We start from the raw sequence: 17,529 nt of genomic DNA, 5'->3' as shown, positions 1-17,529 counted from the left end.
AGAGAAAATAACTTTCAGTGTATATCCAATCAAACCATATCTCAAGAACTAGGGTGACTTAAAGATATTTTTATGCAAACATTTACTAAGAGTATTACCATGAACAAATGCTCATTAAGGAACTTCTAAAGAATGTACTTTCAGGGGGCCAGCCACCTGGTGTAGTGGTTTAAGTTCAGCACACTCCGCTTCCAAGGCCTGGGTTCGTGGGTTTGGATCCCAGGTGTGGACCTACACCACTCATCAGCCATGCCATGGTGGTGACCCACATACAAAATAGAGGAAGATTGGCACAGATGTTAGACTAGGGCTAATCTTCCTCAAGGAAAAAACTTAAAAAGTAAAAAACAATATACTTTAAGAAGAAAGAAACTGATAGAAGAAAAAATGCTAAGAGGTAATTTGAATCGTGAGGATAAAAAAGGGTAAACATCTAAATAAATCATTGAAAACATGACTTTATGAAACAATAATAATATTGACAATGTATAACTGATGGAGTTAAAAACTAATGACAAGGGAACTTCTGTTTTAGAGGAGACTAGGACAGGAAAGCACTTTTGCTGCAAAACTGGACAAAGCCAGATAAATTATAAATATATTTTTAGAGCGTGAGAAAACTTCAGAATCAACCAACTAAAATTCCAGAAAGAAGAAAAAGTCTTTTATGTGAGCAAGGATTTTTATCTTTCTTTCCCCTGGAGGTGTTTTCTGATTCTGGGTGGTTGCCGAGGATCTGGCTTGCTCAGTCAGAGCCTCAGCTAGGGAAAAGGGAAACTAGTCAAACTTGTAGTGATTCTGCAGGACTGGTGTGGCAGAGGAAACCTGAGGGCTTTCAGACACACAGCTGCTCTTTCTCACAGCACCTGTGCTAAGTTTTGGTGCCACACAGGAATCTGGGGAACTAGGCCAAAAGCTTCCACAAAACAAAGGGAAACCTCCAGAAGTGGTGGAAGTGGCCTGAGTCCAACATACTGCTAGTCTGACCTTCAGGGAGTTTGCCATATTGTGAAGCGATGTAAGGTAGGAGGCTGCAGAGCTGCGCTGAGATATCTGAAGGGCGTAGCTGAATTTTCTATGGGCTCCCAAACCTGAAGAGGGGCCTGAGGAGGGAAAGCCCTGCCTGCCTGTAGACCATTTGCAAATGACGTTCCTCAGGCCTTGTCCTCTCCCCATGTAGGTTTTGATCTTTTTCCATTGTTTTCCCCACTTACAGCTGATGCAATTCCAGAGGTTGAACTAGAAAACTACAAGTTCCTAAAATGTGATCAAACGAAACCTCAACAAGAGAAGCAGAAACTATTCCCTCTTCCTCCAGAATGTAGAAAGGCAGCCCCTGCCTGTGGCACGACATGGTCCTGGGTAGTGCTGTTTTAAAGACACCCACATTTCAGTGGTTGTTGCTCTGCCTGTGAAAGTACCTTCAACCTTTAAATCCCAAGAGAACGGGCAGCGGGCCGTGTCTGCTCCTGGAGCAGCTGAATGATACTGAAATGAACTTGTCCTCTGACTTAGGGGGACTTGGGAGTGTCCCCACTGGCCAGGGAAGGGGCTGGCCCTTCTCACTTCTCCTACATACAATAAGCTGATGACCCAGAAGAGTTCTTGATTCAAGGAGAAATGTGAGATTCTATGTCTCCCTTACATGCCTACAGAAAGCAACAGAACCACGCCACGACTCCCAGGCTACAAAGGGAACAGGACTTTAATATAATATTCAAATATGGCATTTATTATTTACAATACATAACTACTGTCCCTCCCCAATGGGTGACTAGATGCTGGGGTAGACATGTCAGGGAGCTGGGGTGGGGTCGTCCCCGCTCTCTTGGGCTTCACGGGGCCCCAGGAATCAGCTTGCAATGCTCCCCTACCCATCAGGTGGGAGGAGCCGGCCCGGTGCATCGCAAGCGTCCCAGCTGTGTCCCCGCTGCTGAGGATGCGGCTGTGATTGGCCACTGGTACGGGGCTCGGTGTTGGGGCCTGGGGGCTGAGTAGAAGAGTCGGGTTATCTTGGGGGGGCCTCCCTCAGAACCATGGCGCCACACTCTGTCCCCACTGCACTGGGTGCTCCAGTCCCTGTGCTCAGTGCTGTCAGCCACCACTACCCCATTTGTCCCTGTCACATGAGCGACCATTTAGTATCACCTATTTTACAGAGGAGGAAACAGAGCCTCAGGAAGCTGGAGAGAGTCACCCCAGTCACAGGACTGCTCAGTAGTGGAGCTGGGATCCCAGTGCCAGCTGTCCGACTCGCAAAGGCCACGCTTAGCCCGAAGCTTTACTGAACCCCTAGGAGTCAGTCACCCCGGCCCAGACACTCACTCACCCCTGACCTTGATGATGGCCGGTTCTTCTTGGCCTTGAGTATTCTGCTGGCCAACTAGGCCTGGAGCCCTAGCTGGCAGGACAGGCTGTAGCTACAGGACAGAGAAGCACCGGTGAGCCTACCGGGAGCCACACCTCAGGTGCCCCCCCACTGCCTGCCCAGCAGCTGGAGTCTGGGTGTCCCAGAGGTCACAACACGATAAGGCCTGGGGCTGAGCAGGGGGCCACAGAGACAGGCTCTCTGGACTGGCCAACAGGGAGGGTCCACCTCTGCCCTCAGCCAACTCCTGCCTGGCCTCACCTATCATTCTCATTGAGCAGCTCCATGTCCTGGAACCAGGCCCCAAATCGCTCCTCGGGCTCTAGGTTGTAATTCTTTGCAGCCACCTGGAGCAGCAGGATCTCCCTCATGACTCGGTATTCCTGGGGCCAGAAGGAAGGAGAGGATGCAGACAGGGCCTGGGTGGGGGATGCTGCAGGGGCCGTGTGGGGGGTGAGAAGTGGGGCAGGGGACCAGTCCTGGCAACCCTCCTTCCCTCCAGTCCCATCCAGGCTCTACCTGTTCTCAGAAGGGGAATAATCAGCCCTTCCTCCAGGAAGTTTTCCTTGACACCATCCTCCCCTCAACCCACCCGCCAATTGGATGGATCTCCCTCTTCTCTGTTATCAAACTCTTCCTCTCAATCTAAGATACAGGGGGGTGGAGCCAGAGACTGTTCTACCCAGAGGGTCTCTGAATTCCTCCTCCTTCCCCTCCCCTGCAGGGAGGGCCACAGCTGCTCACCTCAGTCCTTTTCTGAAGGTTGATCTCATTCCCCTGGAAGGCAGACAGCCAGAGTCCATCAGACAGAGCCCCCCAGCCTGACTAGCCCTCTATGCCCACCCCTTCTCATGGTGCACGACTGCCAGGTCCCCAGAGGGGGCCGGGCATGCACAGAAAACAGGACTTGGACCTAGGCTGGGCTCTGGGCTCCAGAGGAGGAGGACAGGGGGGTGAGGCGGAGAGACCTGGCAGCACAACCCTCTCTGATGACAGACATGGAGGCTGAGGCCTCAGGCAGTGGGGACTGCTCAGCCACTTACGTGCTGCCTGACTTGGGGGGACCCGACATCTCTCTCCCCCATGGGCAGCATGGGACGGAGAGGCTGAGTCCAGCTCAGATAAAACCTCACGCAGCTGTGCCATCAGGCAGCTCTGAGCTTCCCCAGCCTGGGAAACCAGAATGGGTGTCTCATGCAGAGCCTGTGTTCACTCATCCCTAAGATGGGCCTGCTGCCCCAGCTCCCAGGGGCGGCTGCAAGGCTCTCATGAGAGATGTGCCAAGTGCTGAGAGCTCAGAGCTCAGTTCGGGGGCTCCTGCATCCCCAGGCTCAGGATCCTGGTCCTCCCTGCCTGGTCCCCATGTTCACCCACCTCGAGATAATCACCCATTGCCAGGTGCAGTATCAGCAGGTCACCGAGGAAAGTGCCAAGGTAGGGGACGACACCCTGTCACATGGGGGTTCGGGTGAGATGAGCCCTTGCTCTCAAGTCGTCCCCGTGCAGACCCTCCCCTGAAAAGTCCTCACTCTCAGCCTCCTGGCCCACTCCAGGGTTCCCACGGGGAGCAGCCTAGGACCCTTAGCAGACTCCCCTCAATTCCTCCTCCCTTCACACCGCAAGAATACCCATACTCCTCCTCCTCACCTCCCAGGGCTGGCTTCTGGCAAATCACAGGGTATGCGGTCCCTGGGCCTCCCCACAACAACCCATCCTGCACCAGCTCTTCCAGGCCCCCCTCCTGGTCACTTCTACTGGGGGACTCAAAGCACTGTGGCACCAGGAGGAAGAGCCCTCCTCTCTTGATCTGAAGCCCCCAGCTGGGAGGGCAGAGCCCCTCCCCCACAGGCACACTCACCTGCTGCTGCTGCTGTTTCTCCTGCACTCTCTGGGGGATGATCTCCAAGGGGGCAAACGTGGAGGGCCCCTCCTGCCAGGGTTGAGAACAGTGTCAGCGGGCCATACTCCCCTCACCCCATTTCTCTCCAGCACCACTGGCCTCCGACCCTGGACATCTGACTCGAGTCAACTAGTACCAATGCCACTCCATCCTCCAAGGTCTTGTGATTCTAGAACAAACCCAGCTCCAACTCGCACTCTAGGTGTGAGCTTGGGCCTGTGGCCTGGCCTCCCCGAGCCTGTTTCCTCATCTGGAAAGTGTGAGAACTCCAGCTACCTCAGAGGTTCTCGTGAGGACTCAGTGGCATATGACTGTCATCGTTGTCCTCGCCCTCACCCCTCCGTGTGGAGCAGGCAGAAAGCTCCCACATTCCTTTCCTCCCTCTTATCTCATCACCACCGTATGAGGCCTGCACCACACAATCACCATCCCTCCACTTCTGTGATGAGGAGGCAGAGGCCCAAGCAGGGGCAGTGAGTTGCTCAGGGGCCCACAGAGGAGAGGCCGCTTGCCCCTCCCAGCCAGAGGCCCTGTTCCAATGTCCTCACCTAACCCCCGCCCCACCACTGACCACAGTACTGTCCCCTGAGCTCTCAAAGCATGGTCCTGGGCCGAGCTGTGGATGGAGAAGATGAGGTGTCTTGGGAGTCCGGTTGAGTGGCTCTTGCCTGCCCCAGTCCCATGGAGTGTCTGGCCCCCAGGCTGGGACAGAGGCCGTGCCAAAGCCTACTCCTCCCCAAGGAACCCCTCAGGCCATTCCCCTGCAATGAACTCTTTCTTTATCCACTCAGGAACTGGACCCCCAAGGTGCCGCCTCCGATCAACAGGGAAGGGGGTGACAGGAAGCTTTGCTTCCTCGTTTACATGAAGCTCCCAACGTCCTTTCAGAAAGATCCACTAAGAATCCGTCAGTTGCCTAGACGCTTCACATAAGCCACCTGGGGCATATGTCATTGCCAACTGGGCACTCAGGTGAGACTCCTGTGGTTGGCTCCAGTGACTGCTCTAGGGGTTCGGGGGGTGTCCCAGAATGCACACACATCTGTCCCGGTCCAGATGTTCAGAACCAAGGCTGAGCAGCCTGTTTGTCCACCTGGGCCACGGGAATCCCCTGCCATGCCCGAACCTGGGGCAGGCAGGGTGGCCTCCCCTTGGAGACATGGTGAAGACAGAAGGAGCAGCAGGGGCCTGGCTTCTTGAGGACAGGTTTAGGCTGAGGGCTAAACCCACCCCAACCACCCAACAGCCTGGAAGAAGCGACATCCAGCAGGATGGACGTGCTTGGAAGCCAGAGACCTGCTGATGGTGCCAGCTCGGCAACTCCTCCTGGAACAGCCCAGCCAACACCACCGAGTCCCAGGACCAGGGGGGCCTCGTGCCCACAAACGGCACCCCACCTGCCCGTGGACCAAACAGATCCCTCTGTTTGTTAATCTGGACAAGACAGACGGGAATGTTTCAGAGAACGTTCAAGTGAGAAACTATCAAAACCACAGCCTGCCCAGTCCCCCTTTCCCCCTCGCCCCTCCTCTCTTTCCAGACCTCCAGCCTCCACTCTACCTTGGTCATCAATTCTCTTCTCAAGGACTTGTCATGGCTATAGAGCTCCTTAAGTTTTTCTGAGCTCTCCCTGAGGGGAGTGGAAAGAAGGAAGGATAAATTGGGGGATAATGTGAGGGGTCTGAGTGCAAATCCCTTTTCTTTGCAAACCCAAGAGATGCAACCTGCCTGGAGGAGTGTTCTCACTGGGCTCCTCTGAGCGCTAAGGTCTCGTGGGACTGGGCGGGGGCTCTCCTGTTGGTCACTGGGGTCTCCATTCCCCAGCTCTACAGAGCACCTCTGTTTTGACCACTTTGAGTTTCAACTGGGCTTAGAGTTCTGTTGCCATAAACACTTGAAAATCTCCAATGTGGCTCAACCCTGGCATTTAGGGAAACTGAGTCCTGAAGCAGAACTGGTGCACTAAGGACCCAGGGAGGCTTAGAGACCCCCCACCGAGGCCCAGGCCCTGTCCCCAGCATTTGCTGCCTCCCAGGAGTTCCCACGTGACTCAGGTGGCAATGGCAGACATACGAGAGATCCCCCATCCACCCTGATCCTCCTATGGAGAGGGGCCTACCCACCGGGAAACATCCGCCCACGTGTTCTTCAGGTGGCTTATGGAGGTTTTCTGCAGACCAGAGATGACAGCGCGGAGCGAGGAGAAGTTCTTCAGGATCTCGCACTCCTGGGGAAGGGAAGAGAATGAGCTGTGAGGTGGGGCGCTGGAGACCCGCTTGCTCTAGCTTCAGTCCCCTTCTATTTAAATCTCCCCTCCTGGATGAGACAGATGCTCAGGGTGCCCCAGAAGGGCACATTTAGGACCCAGAGAGTAACACTCACAGGGAGGAGGATTTTAGCTCAACCTAGGGAAGGAGCCAGGGAGGAAGTGAGCATCCTCCCACTGGGACCTGGAGTCAAGGTCAGCGGGCCCCTGGCAGGAAGGGCCTAGGAACTGTGCAGGGGCTTAGACCACACACTGCAATCCTGGGAGCTGATAAAGGTGGAGAGGCCGTTCCCAAGGCTCCAGAGAGGGGCTCCACTGGGCCTCCCGCAGCACACCTGGGCCACCTGGATCCAGTGCTCCACCACCCTCGCCCTGTCCTGGGCCGTCATGCTCGGGTCCCCGAGGCAGGTGGTGACGACGAGGCTGACCACCCTTCTGAAGTGGTCGACGGTGGCCTGGACGGTGGGTGCCAGGTGCTCATTGCCAGGCTTGTTCCTCTTGCCCCAGGTGGAGCCCAGGCACTGAGAGGGCACCACCTTCCGGAAGAGCTCCTGGGGAACAGGGGGAGTGTCACCCAGCCCTGCCACACCCCAGCTCCGTTCTACCACCCTCAAAGTGCCGCACAGGGGTCACTGTTTAGAGCTGGAGCTCAGGAAGCTCAGGATGTGGTCTGAGCCTTGTGAGAGTCCCTGGGTTTTCTTCTCTGTCCACTGCGGGCACACAGCACAGGATGACCCAGGACCCAATACTGGCAGGGAAGGGAGGGGCATTTGCACCCAGCCCGTCCTGGCTAACTCCAAGCTCCAGACGGTGGCTCAACTAGGCTCATCCCAAGGGGGCATCTTCCACCACCCTGATGCCCCCTCTGGTCCCACTCCGATTCTGATGCACATTCCCCTGCGGCAGCTACAACCACAGGCTCTGTCTGTCTCCCTTGTAGTGAAGTACACATCAGGTCTCTAATAAATGCTGAGGCTGTTGAGCCTCCTGAGCAGCCGGTTGGGCCACCAGGGACCTGGCTGCACACAGTGAGTTCCCCTCCCCCACTGATGGGCCAGGCCCCACGCAGCTTTCCGTCTCTTCTACCTCATGGAGCCGGCACAGCCACTCTGTGCAGCAGGTCCTGTTAGTGTCCACCTCTAAGGTCTGCAGGTGGACAGCAAAGCCTTGGGGGTTCAGAAAGTTGCCCAGGTCGTACGGTTGGTATGGGGGAGCGCCAGGATTTGGGCCCAGGTCATAGGAGTCCGGATCAGGTCTGGGGCACTGATGGCAGAGGGAAGGCCTGCCCCTCCGCCCTGAGAGCCCAGCTGCTCACCACATCCATCACGGTCAACTGCTCCGCCACCAGCTTAGGAGGGAAGGCGGTGAGATTAGGCTTCTTCTCACCCTCCTTAATGGCCACAGGTGGAGATGGACTTCCCACTAGAAGTGATGGTCCAGGTGACTCCAGCTCAGCAGCTCCCACTCCTGCTGCAGCCGACGTGGGCCCTTGCTCCAGCTCCAACACTGCTGAGGGAGGGGACGCTGGCTCCAGCGCTAGAGGGGGTGGTATTGACGGAGCTGCAGCCAGCTCTACCTCCACCACTGTCCACTGCCCTGCTTCTGCCGCCGGCTGGAGCTCTGCAGCTGGCGCTACAGCGGGATAAAGGGAAAGGTTCACCCACATAGCTGACTTTCCACGTGTCCTTCTAAACACAGGAAAGATCCCACTTTCCTTCCGGGAATACCCAGCCTGCAGGCCGCCTTACCCTCTGGCGCTGCCTCAGTGGCCTCCAGAAGCTCACACCGGGCAAGGGAAAGAGGGTCACGGCAGCTCAGCTCCGAACCAGGCAAGGTGACCTGCATGTACATCCCCTTTAGCTTGAAAAAGGGACAGCCCCAGTCTGGTCCCGCCCTAGTTCTGGTCCAAGCCCGGCGTCTCAAGGTCCTGAGTGTGGAGACCCTCTGCTCCTGCTCTCATCTCAGAGCAGCACTGGATGGTGCGGGTGGCCTCGTGCACCTGCCCCTTGTCTAGTGAGTTGGTGGAGTCGAAACCATTGGGCAGCTCCTCGACCACCTCCTGAGTGGAGTTCTGCAAAGACTGCCCGGGAGCTGGGCCAGAAGGAATCAGGGGCTGCTTGCACACTGCCACTGGGGCCGACCCCCAAGAGAAAGTCTGCTCCTCAGTTCAGGCACAGAGGGGCATCCCTGCAAAGAACTGTGGTCAGGGAGGGAAAGAGATGAAACCTCTAGGGCTCAGTAACATATGACTAGAGGAGCTCAACTTCTCACGCTGCCAGCCTTGACCCTGTATGAACATGACAGATCCACCAGGCTTCTGACACCTAACTACCAGCTCCTGCCTAAGAATGACCCACTCTTCATGCCCTGCCTTCCCCACTCCACACAGACACATGCACACACACACACACACACACACAGACACACACACACACGAAGAGGGGCAAGGAGTGTGGGGCTGATCAGGTGGAACAACAGTTGTGTCCTGGCCTGCACTAGCCTTTCCTGGGCTGCCCCGTTGTTTCCTTTCGCTGCCTCCTGCCCGATGCCCAGAGGCATCGGGCATGAGGGCTGAGCCAACGTCGGCAACGACGAAAAAGATTCTCTTTCTGGGCTCTTTTGAGCCCAGATCTTCCAAAAATCGGGACACAACAACTAAACATCTTTGTTGACCGTCGCCAGTCAAGTGAGCTGGACGGGGGTCTGTGGGTGCCTGGTTACCAGAGTTCTAAGATCTGTTGAGGTCTATGACCAAAGGAGTGAGGTCATTTTTCAAGATTCCATTACCTGGGCCACTTTCCTCAATCAGACTTGCCCAGAGCTGCTCCCTGCCCCGGGCTGCTCACCCTCCTCCCCCATGTCATCTCCTGAACTGTACACAAGGAGCCCACACAGCCCTAGCCACAGCTCCCTGGAAACCTCACTAGGGTCCTAGCTTTGAGGAGACAGAGATGAATGCCGACCTCCTTTTTCTTACCAGTTCTGCATCCTGGGAAAGTCACTGTGCCTCTCAGGTCCTCCCCAGTCTCCAACCTGTACCATGGGGATCAGGCTAGAATCTACTTCCTAGGAATGTCACCCAGTGTATATGAGATAATATCTATTACACCTGTGGGCTGGTGTCACATGTACCTAAGGCCCAAACTTAGAGATGGAAGAATAATAATGAGGGGTGACACGCAGCACAGACCACCACTCAAAACAGGCCTGGGTTCCAGGAATGTGATATTGGGACAGTCACACCCAACTTGGCCTCATTTTCAGGTCAGCATCATGAGGGGGTTGAAACTAATGGAAATTCAGATATTGCCCTACTGTGGCATAAAACCATTCAATTGTTCGCTGCTTTATGTAGAATCAGACCCAAGTGCCTCATCTTGGCCTATGAGGTGGACAGCCTCCACAGTGGTACCCAGTAAGCCCCACCCATGTTATACACCTCCCTATGGAACCACTAAGTGGTTAGTCCCTGGCTTCTGAACATAATAACAGCCAAGGTGACGGTTTGTCTTGTCTAGATTTTAACTAAAAAAGTCTTTCACTTCCTCTTACTCCGTGTCCTCTCTCACTCTGTTGAATCCCTGGAACTGAGGAATCAAATACTGGTGTTTTGGGGCTGCCCAATGTGGAGCCCCATCGAGGAGAGAAGCAAGGAAGTGCCCAGGCCAACAGACAGAAGGGAACTCAGGCTCTCTGTCCAAATTGAACCCTGAAGGCTGAGAGTGAACTTGGGGGCCAGTCCTCCCCCCCCCCGTCGAGCCTCAGTTGAGGCCACAGCCCCAACCTGTTAAACTCATTGAGGCAGAGGCGCCCAGCTAAAACGTGCCTGATTGCTGATCCACACAAATTGTGAGAGAGTCAACATTTGTAGTTTTGAAATGCAAGGTTGGGGCAATGATGTCAGAGAGGGAAAGGTAACTGACACAGCCCACCAGGCCCTGGCCCTACCTTCCACCCCAGCTCCTGTTCTCTCCTTCCAGGGTCCCTCCAGCCACTCTGGCCACCTTTCTAACCTCTTCCGGCCAAACTCACTCTTGCCTGCAAGACTCTGCATCAGTCGCACCTTCTCCCTGACACACTGCTACCAGGCTCGTGCAGGGCTGGCTCCCCCCTGTCATTCTGGTCCCAGCAAATGTCACCCCAGTGAGGCCTTTCAGACCCTCCTACCCAGTGACCCCCAGCCCTCCCTCACAACCCCCTGCTGTGTTTCTCTACAGCACTTGCTCTTTTCTTTCTTATGTCTTTGCTTTTGTCCCTTTCCCCTCTAGATTGTGAGCTCCTGGCAGGCAGGGACCACTTGGTCATTTTCATCCTGCACTTCGGCCCACCAGGGCATCCGGCACAGGGTGAGTGCTCAGTGCACAGCTGCTGAATGAGTACATGGGAAGCTCTTGCACCCCTCCCCCTGCTTAAGACCAACTTTGATTGTGGAGATGAACCCTAGTAAGAGGAGGTACAAGTTGTTTCTGAGGCAGGGGGACAGCCAGAAAGACCTCTGCTTGACTCTTCGCTGCTCCAGGTGCTCAAGAAAAGTTCAGTGGACACTGTGTAAATTCCAGGTTTACAGCAGAATGACTTGATGTAGATATATTATGTAATGGTTACCAAAATAAGGTTAGTTAACATCCATCACGAAACAGAAATAAAAGCTTTTTTCCTGGTGATGACAAGTTTTAGGATCTACTCTCTTAGCAACTTTCAAATATACCACACAGCAGTGTTAACTTGCACAGTGCTGTATATCAAGTATGTCTCAGTAGAACTGAAAAAACATAAAAACAAAAACTCACTGGCAACCACTGACACAAGAGGCTGCCCGCCCCCTGGTGGCCAGCACTAGCGCTGCAGCCCTTGCTGAAACTCCACCCAACAGAAAGGAACTTTTCTTCAGGTGTCCTCAAGGCAGAGGCTCTCCAGGGTCCCAGGGGTAAAGGAGCAGGACCTGTCGGCTTCGAGGGAGTGGGAGCAATCTCGGGAGCCTACCTTTCCCCCCATCTTGCTGTCCTGCACCAGGTGTCCTCTTCACTCCTGAGGCATCCAACCTCAACCAGGACAATGAATCTCCCCTCCCTCCAGATGAGGGCCCCGACGGTCCAACAAGGACTGGTCTTCTCCCTGGACTCTCCCTGTCCAGTGCTCTAGCATCTTCTTCCTTATCCCCATTTCTCATCCACCCAAGCCCCCAAGCCTCCTCAGTTCTAAAGGATCTCCAGGGGGTGGAAAGCATTTTCTCAGCATTGATGACAGTAGGTCATCGACGGAGAACCCAGTCCAACAGACATGTTGCAAGCACATGGAACGCTTGGAGTCACCTGCGGGATGCACTCCACTTTATATAGAAGGACCCTCACTGAGGTCTTCTCTCCTGTTCCCAATGCCTACACTAGGGGAGGATGGGCTCATCACAGTTCTGGGTGCCCACAGAGGTGGACTGCAGGACCCCAGTCCTGTGCTCCCCAGGCTGGGCCAGGGATGGGTCTGGAACAGGTAGAAACCTAGGAACCTTACACATTCCTCTGCCCATCTCTGCGCCCCAGGACACATATCTAGGAGAACGGATGTTACTGCCCCGTGGAAGAGCTGCCTGCAACCTCTCTCCCTCCTGCCTCTTGTCACTTCCCCGGTGTCGGCTCTTTCTTGACTTGCACCTCCGTGGTCCCCACATGAGACGTCAGTGAGAGTGGGTGTGCCTGTGCACATGCGATGATGAGGGGAAAATGACCCCATATGGAGAGGGGTGGGCAGCAATCCCCTAGGATCTTAATGCCTCTCATTGCCAAAGGAAACCTGAGGGAAGGGGTGGAGCCTTGGCCAAGGAAGCTGGAGCTCTCTCTAGTCTTCGGGACCCTGACCACCTCCTGTGGTCTGGGCCAGTACCTGCCTCTTCCTGGGCCAGTTTGCCAACTGTACAGTGAGGGGTAAGATGTGCAACAGCACAAGCATGTGCTCGGCCAGGACAAGTCATCAGGCCCCATAGGTACATTAAGTACGCTTTAAGTGTATTGAAGACATTAATATTGCTGTGCAATCATCACCACGATCCATCTTCAGAACTCTTCTCATCTTGCAAAACTGAAACTCTATATCCATTCATGAATAACCCCCCATTCCTCCTCCTCCCAGCCCCTGGCAAACACCATTCTACTTTCTGTCTCTCTGAATCTAGCGATTTCAGGAACCTCATAGAAGGGAAATCACACAAGGTTGTATTTTTGTGACTGGCTTATTTCATTTAGAGTAATATCATGAATGTTCATCCACGGTGTGCCATATCTTAGAATTTCCTTCCTTTTTTAAGGATGAATAATATGCCATTGTATGTATATTCCACATTTTGCTTATCCATACAACCCTGGACAGAAACCATAACCGGGCCCAAAAGCAAGCCCAAAATAAAATGGGGCCCCAGCCAGATTTTTATCAACTGTCCCCTGGAGACTCCTTTCTTAAGCCACGTCTCATATGATGTTTACTAAGGATCTAATCTTGGGCCGTGAGTTGTTTTTCAGAAACTCCGTTTTTGCTCCTTGAGCGAGTTTCAACTGGTTTGAGCCAATGAGACCACAAGATGGCTGGCAAGACTCAAACCACGAGTGCACAAGTGACTGGAGGATGACCTGGGGGACCAAGAACTCCCCTGTCGATGATGTTAAGGACACTGCCTTTTGAACGGGGGATGTATGACAGAACATGAACATCTTCTGTGCTTGCAGAAAATGCCTAGGACTGCCCCCAACCTTCCTGCACCTGCTGCTTTGCCCTTAAAAAGCCCTTTTCAACAGCCCATCGGGGAGAAAGATTTAACCTTTGTCTCCTGCCTCCTTGCTGGTCAACCACGTAATAAAGCTTTTTCCCTTCTACAAGAGGGGGTATCCCATGTTTGGCTTAAGGGGTGCATTGGGCAGCGAGCCCTTCCTCGGTTACAATACTTGGGTGGCTTCCATTTTTAGCTGTTGTGAATAATGATGTTATGAACATGGGTGCTGAAAAATGTCTTTGAGAACATGCTTTCAACTGTTTTGGGCAGGGGTATATGCCCACAAGTGGAATTGCTGGATCCTATATAACTATATTTTTAGTTTTTTTTAGGAATTGTTATACTGATTTTTACAGCAACTATATATTTTATATTCCTACCACAGTGCACAAGGGTTCCAACTTCTCCACATCTTGGCCAACACTGGTTCTACTCTTTTTCTTCTTTTTTTGATAGATGTCATCCTAATGAATGTGAGGTGGTCTCTCACTGTGTTTCTGCTTTGCATTTCCCTAATGATTACTGATGTTGGGCATCTTTTCATATGCTTATCGGTCACTTGCAGATCTTCTTTGAGGAAATGTCTATTCAAGTACTTTGTTCATTTCTCATTTGGGTTGTTTGTTTTTTATTGTTGAGTTTAGGAGTTCCCTATTTATTCTGGATAGTAAGCCCTTGTCAGATACATGGTTTGCAAATATGGTCTCCCACCCTGTGGGTTGTGCTTTTACTCTGTTGATAATGTCTTTTGAGGTACAAAACTTTTTAATATTCATGAAGTCCAGCATGTGTATCTTCTTATTTTATTGCCTGCTCCTTGGGTGTCATATCCATGAAATCATTGCCAAATCCTATTTTGTCAAGTTTTGTCTTACGTTTTCTTCTAAGGCTATTATAGTCTTACATTTAGGTCTTTGATCCACTGGGAATTAAGCTTTGTATATGGTGTTAGATAAGGGTCCAAGTTGATTCTTTTGCATGTAGATATCCACTTTTTCCAGCACAAGTTGTTGAAAAGACTGTCTTTTCCCCATTGAATAATCTTCGCGCCCTTGTCAAACATCATTTGGTCATATGGGTGAGGGTTAATTTCTGGGCTCTCAATTCTGTTTCCATTGGTCAACGTGTTTGTCTTTATGCCATGACAATGTTGTTTCGATATTGTAGATTTGTAGTAAGTTTTCAATCAGGAAAGAATGAGTCCTCCAACTTAGTACCTCCTTTCAAGATTGTTTCGGGTATCTGAACTTACTTGAGATTCCATAAGAATTTTTGGATGGGTTTTTTTCTATTTCAGCACAAAATGTCCTTGAGATTTCGATAAGGACTGCACTGCATTTGTTGATCTCTTTGGACAATGTTGACACCGTCACAATAAGGAGTCTTCCAATCCATGGTGATGGGATGCCTTTCAGTTCTGGTAGCGCCGGGCGGTTGTTCAGGTTGACGAGTGCTCGAGGTAGTCATGCAGAAACCCACAATTCCTCCTCACTGTGCCTTCACCATTTCCTTAGAACCCATCTACAGTCAACGGAGGGCAAAATGCATGTAAAATGCACGTGGGAAGTTTTCAAAGACTGGGTGTGCATGGAGCACACATTTCTTCCACTCCTCTCCATTAGCAAGAACCATGGACTGAACTAGCAGACCCTAACACAAGGGGCCTGCAGACTCAACCAGCAGACCCCAACAAATGGGGACTGTGGACTAACCAAGGGCTAAGACTGATGCTCTCTTAGAGCATCTTGTCAGTCTAGACTGACCCATTGACCCTGGACTGGAAAGCCAGTTAGATCGGGAGCTCAACACAAAGACAGTGGATCTCAGATCCGAGAGGAACTTACCCACGGCCCTCGGAAACAGCGAAAAAGATGGAGAACTCAAAGGTTTTGCGGGTACCAATGCCTGTGTTTCTCATCTCCGAAGCCATCAGATGAGTCCTTTGAATCCCACTGCTGCCACCAAACTGTTACAAAACAAAATTTAACTGAGTAAATTTTAAACATCTTATTGGCTTTACTCAACAATTCATGAATCAGGCAGCATCCAGTCTAGCAGAGAGAAAGGAGCTCCAAGGAGCTGGACAACATGAAGGACTTTTATAGGCAGAAGGGAGCAGGAACAAGGAAGTTACACTAGACACAACAGCGGGTTGGTTACTGCAAGGTTACCTTCCTTTAGGGGATGGCAGGGCTCCATCAGGAAGATGACCTACCTGCTGCTCATCAGGCGATTCCCCACTGACTGGTTTAAGATTCCATTCCTGGGAGGGCCAAAAGTCTAATTAAGTCTCAGCTTGTTGACGTGGGTCTTAGCCTAAGCGGCTCCATTTGGGCCTGGTGTCTTGTTTTAAACACATGACTTCTGCTGGTCCCTGCTTTCCCCAGTTACCCACCGGCTGTCCCTTCACTGACCATTGTTGGTCACACACCCACTGCACCTGCCTCCAGTCCTTCCCCCTCAACACCGTAATCTCACACACAGCTCCTCCCGACAGTATCATGACGTCTCCCACCACACGTCCCCTATACCTTCCACACTGCCAGCCAGATGCTTCACAAACACCACCACCATTTATGTCCAATGGGCTGAGTGGGCTGCCCGTGCACTGGGAATCAGTAGTCGCAGGGTCTGTCACTTGGCCTCCAATCACCTATTGTACCCCAGCTGAAGTGCTTAACCTGCGGAGAGACTCAGTTGTAGCCAACTCCATCGAACAACATCATCTTTGCCCCAGGCTTCCTTCAAAATGCTCCACCCACTTTCTGCCCCAACTGCTCCTTGAGGGGTCCTTTTGGGGTAGCCTTTGAGGCCACCTTGGTGATTTTGTGCCCAGGCACAAACATCCCTCGGCCCACAAACACTGTAACCATACCCCCTGAAATCATACAGCACAGGTAACCAGTCAATGGATGCAAATTACTGGTTTTACCTCCAAGACCGCTAATGAATATTTTACACCAGGAGCATCCACTTTTGGGTTTCACTGTGGGCTGATATCACAAGGCTCTCACCCAGTGAGCATCTCTCTTCCCCAGCCCTCTGAGCAGCTTTCTCCAGGCTACATTGTGCAATGCATCACTGTCTGTCTCTCAGCCTGCTTCCCTCAGGTCGCAGGAAACTTCCCCTGAGTTTCCTGCCCTGACTGGCTACCACCAACCCATATAGACACTGTCAGTCCTATAGCACTGGGTGTTCAGTTCTACTAGGACTGACTGACTGGACTGGGCACAGGTGCGGTGGCCCTACCCACACAAAATCAGGTAACTGAGGCAACCAAGAAGTATCGACAACCTTAACCCAACATGGACTACAACTCCGTAAGACCCTATCCTAGCCCTTGTACAACAGTCTCATGAGTCTCTTGTCTAAATGGTTTTAGAAAACGGCCTGGCCCTAGAGTGTCTATACCAGCTAAGGAAGGAGGGGTTTGTGCCTTTCCTGGAACCACTTGCTGAATGTACATCAACACACAAGTCCAAACCTACCACCACCAGATGGCCCAAGAGGTTAAAATATTGCATAATATTACCCAAATCTTGAACAGATACCCAAGGCCCCTGAGATCACTGACCTACTTTCATGGTTGGTCCCTCCAAGTTGGGGACGATGGAAACGGACTGGATTTTAGACTGTTGCTTGTACAATCATAGGACTTGTTTCTATAGTCCTCATCGGACGTTTACTTTTTTGGCTACAACATGCCCTACCCCTAATATCTCCGTTAATTACCCTTATTAAATGTCCCAACCAACTTAAAATTAACTAAGTTAAAATTAATCAATACCCTGATTAATTTAAAAACTTTAAAATTTTTATCGAGGAAAATCTGCTTAACACAGAATACACCGTTGAGAGCATTTTAAAGTATACAGTTCAGTGGCTTTTAGTACAATGATTATGTTGTGTGGCTATCACCACTCTCTAGTTCCAGAACATTTTCAACACCCCCTAACAAACCCATACTCATTCGCACTATTTTCTCCTAACCCAAGCCCATGGAAACAACTCATCTGTTTTCTCCCCCTATGGATTTGCCTATTCTGGACAGTGCATTCAAATGGCATCATGCTATCTGTGGCCTTTGTGGACAGCTTCAGTGAGCACACGTTTCAAGGTTCATCCATGGCTGAGCATGTAGCAGTACCTTATTCCTTTCTATGGCTCTATAATATCCTATCTTATGAATAGACCACATTTGGTTTATGCAGTGATAACTGGATAGAAATTTGGGTTTG

The 17,529-nt window shown here is 52.1% G+C and overlaps 1 protein-coding gene and 1 long non-coding RNA gene across 7 annotated transcripts; both read right to left on the bottom strand.

Moving 5' to 3' along the window:
* Positions 1 to 1,709: 1,709 nt before the first annotated feature.
* On the bottom strand, positions 1,710 to 3,773 carry LOC131419434 (ral guanine nucleotide dissociation stimulator-like). Of its 3 annotated transcripts, none has more exons than XM_058564514.1 (4): positions 3,743 to 3,773; positions 3,113 to 3,145; positions 2,630 to 2,751; positions 1,710 to 1,990 (listed from the first exon to the last, which is right to left on the bottom strand). In XM_058564514.1, exons 1-4 carry the CDS (start codon positions 3,758 to 3,760, stop codon positions 1,738 to 1,740), a joined length of 426 nt encoding a protein of 141 aa, XP_058420497.1. In that variant the 5' UTR covers positions 3,761 to 3,773; the 3' UTR covers positions 1,710 to 1,737. The 3 variants fall into 3 exon arrangements, 1 of the variants encoding a protein (XP_058420497.1); XR_009223231.1 differs by lacking the exon at positions 3,743 to 3,773 and adding an exon at positions 2,330 to 2,420 and having other exon boundaries at positions 1,726 to 1,990; positions 3,113 to 3,273; XR_009223230.1 differs by lacking the exons at positions 1,710 to 1,990; positions 3,743 to 3,773 and adding an exon at positions 2,180 to 2,420 and having other exon boundaries at positions 3,113 to 3,268.
* A 4,402-nt stretch (positions 3,774 to 8,175) lies between these two features.
* Positions 8,176 to 15,903, bottom strand: LOC131419442 (uncharacterized). 4 transcript variants are annotated; one of them, XR_009223249.1, is made up of 5 exons: positions 15,823 to 15,903; positions 15,507 to 15,554; positions 15,136 to 15,257; positions 11,140 to 11,296; positions 8,176 to 8,373 (listed from the first exon to the last, which is right to left on the bottom strand). It is a non-coding gene; the product is annotated as an uncharacterized LOC131419442 (long non-coding RNA). The 4 variants fall into 4 exon arrangements; XR_009223251.1 differs by lacking the exon at positions 11,140 to 11,296 and having other exon boundaries at positions 15,823 to 15,901; XR_009223252.1 differs by lacking the exons at positions 8,176 to 8,373; positions 11,140 to 11,296 and adding an exon at positions 9,260 to 9,279 and having other exon boundaries at positions 15,823 to 15,901.
* Positions 15,904 to 17,529: the final 1,626 nt, after the last annotated feature.

This window comes from Diceros bicornis, chromosome 21 (genome assembly GCF_020826845.1).
Source record: "Diceros bicornis minor isolate mBicDic1 chromosome 21, mDicBic1.mat.cur, whole genome shotgun sequence".
In the NCBI taxonomy this organism is placed as follows: Eukaryota; Metazoa; Chordata; class Mammalia; order Perissodactyla; family Rhinocerotidae; genus Diceros; species Diceros bicornis.
Note: the sequence above shows the minus strand (reverse complement) of the source record. Positions and strands in the feature narration are given on the sequence as shown.

Coding starts and splice junctions, on each gene's coding strand:
- LOC131419434 (XM_058564514.1), bottom strand. Junction 2,752..3,112: donor ACCTTCAGAAAAGGACTGAG/GTGAGCAGCTGT, acceptor TTCTGGCCCCAG/GAATACCGAGTCATGAGGGA. Junction 1,991..2,629: donor CTGCTCAATGAGAATGATAG/GTGAGGCCAGGC, acceptor TCTTCTACTCAG/CCCCCAGGCCCCAACACCGA.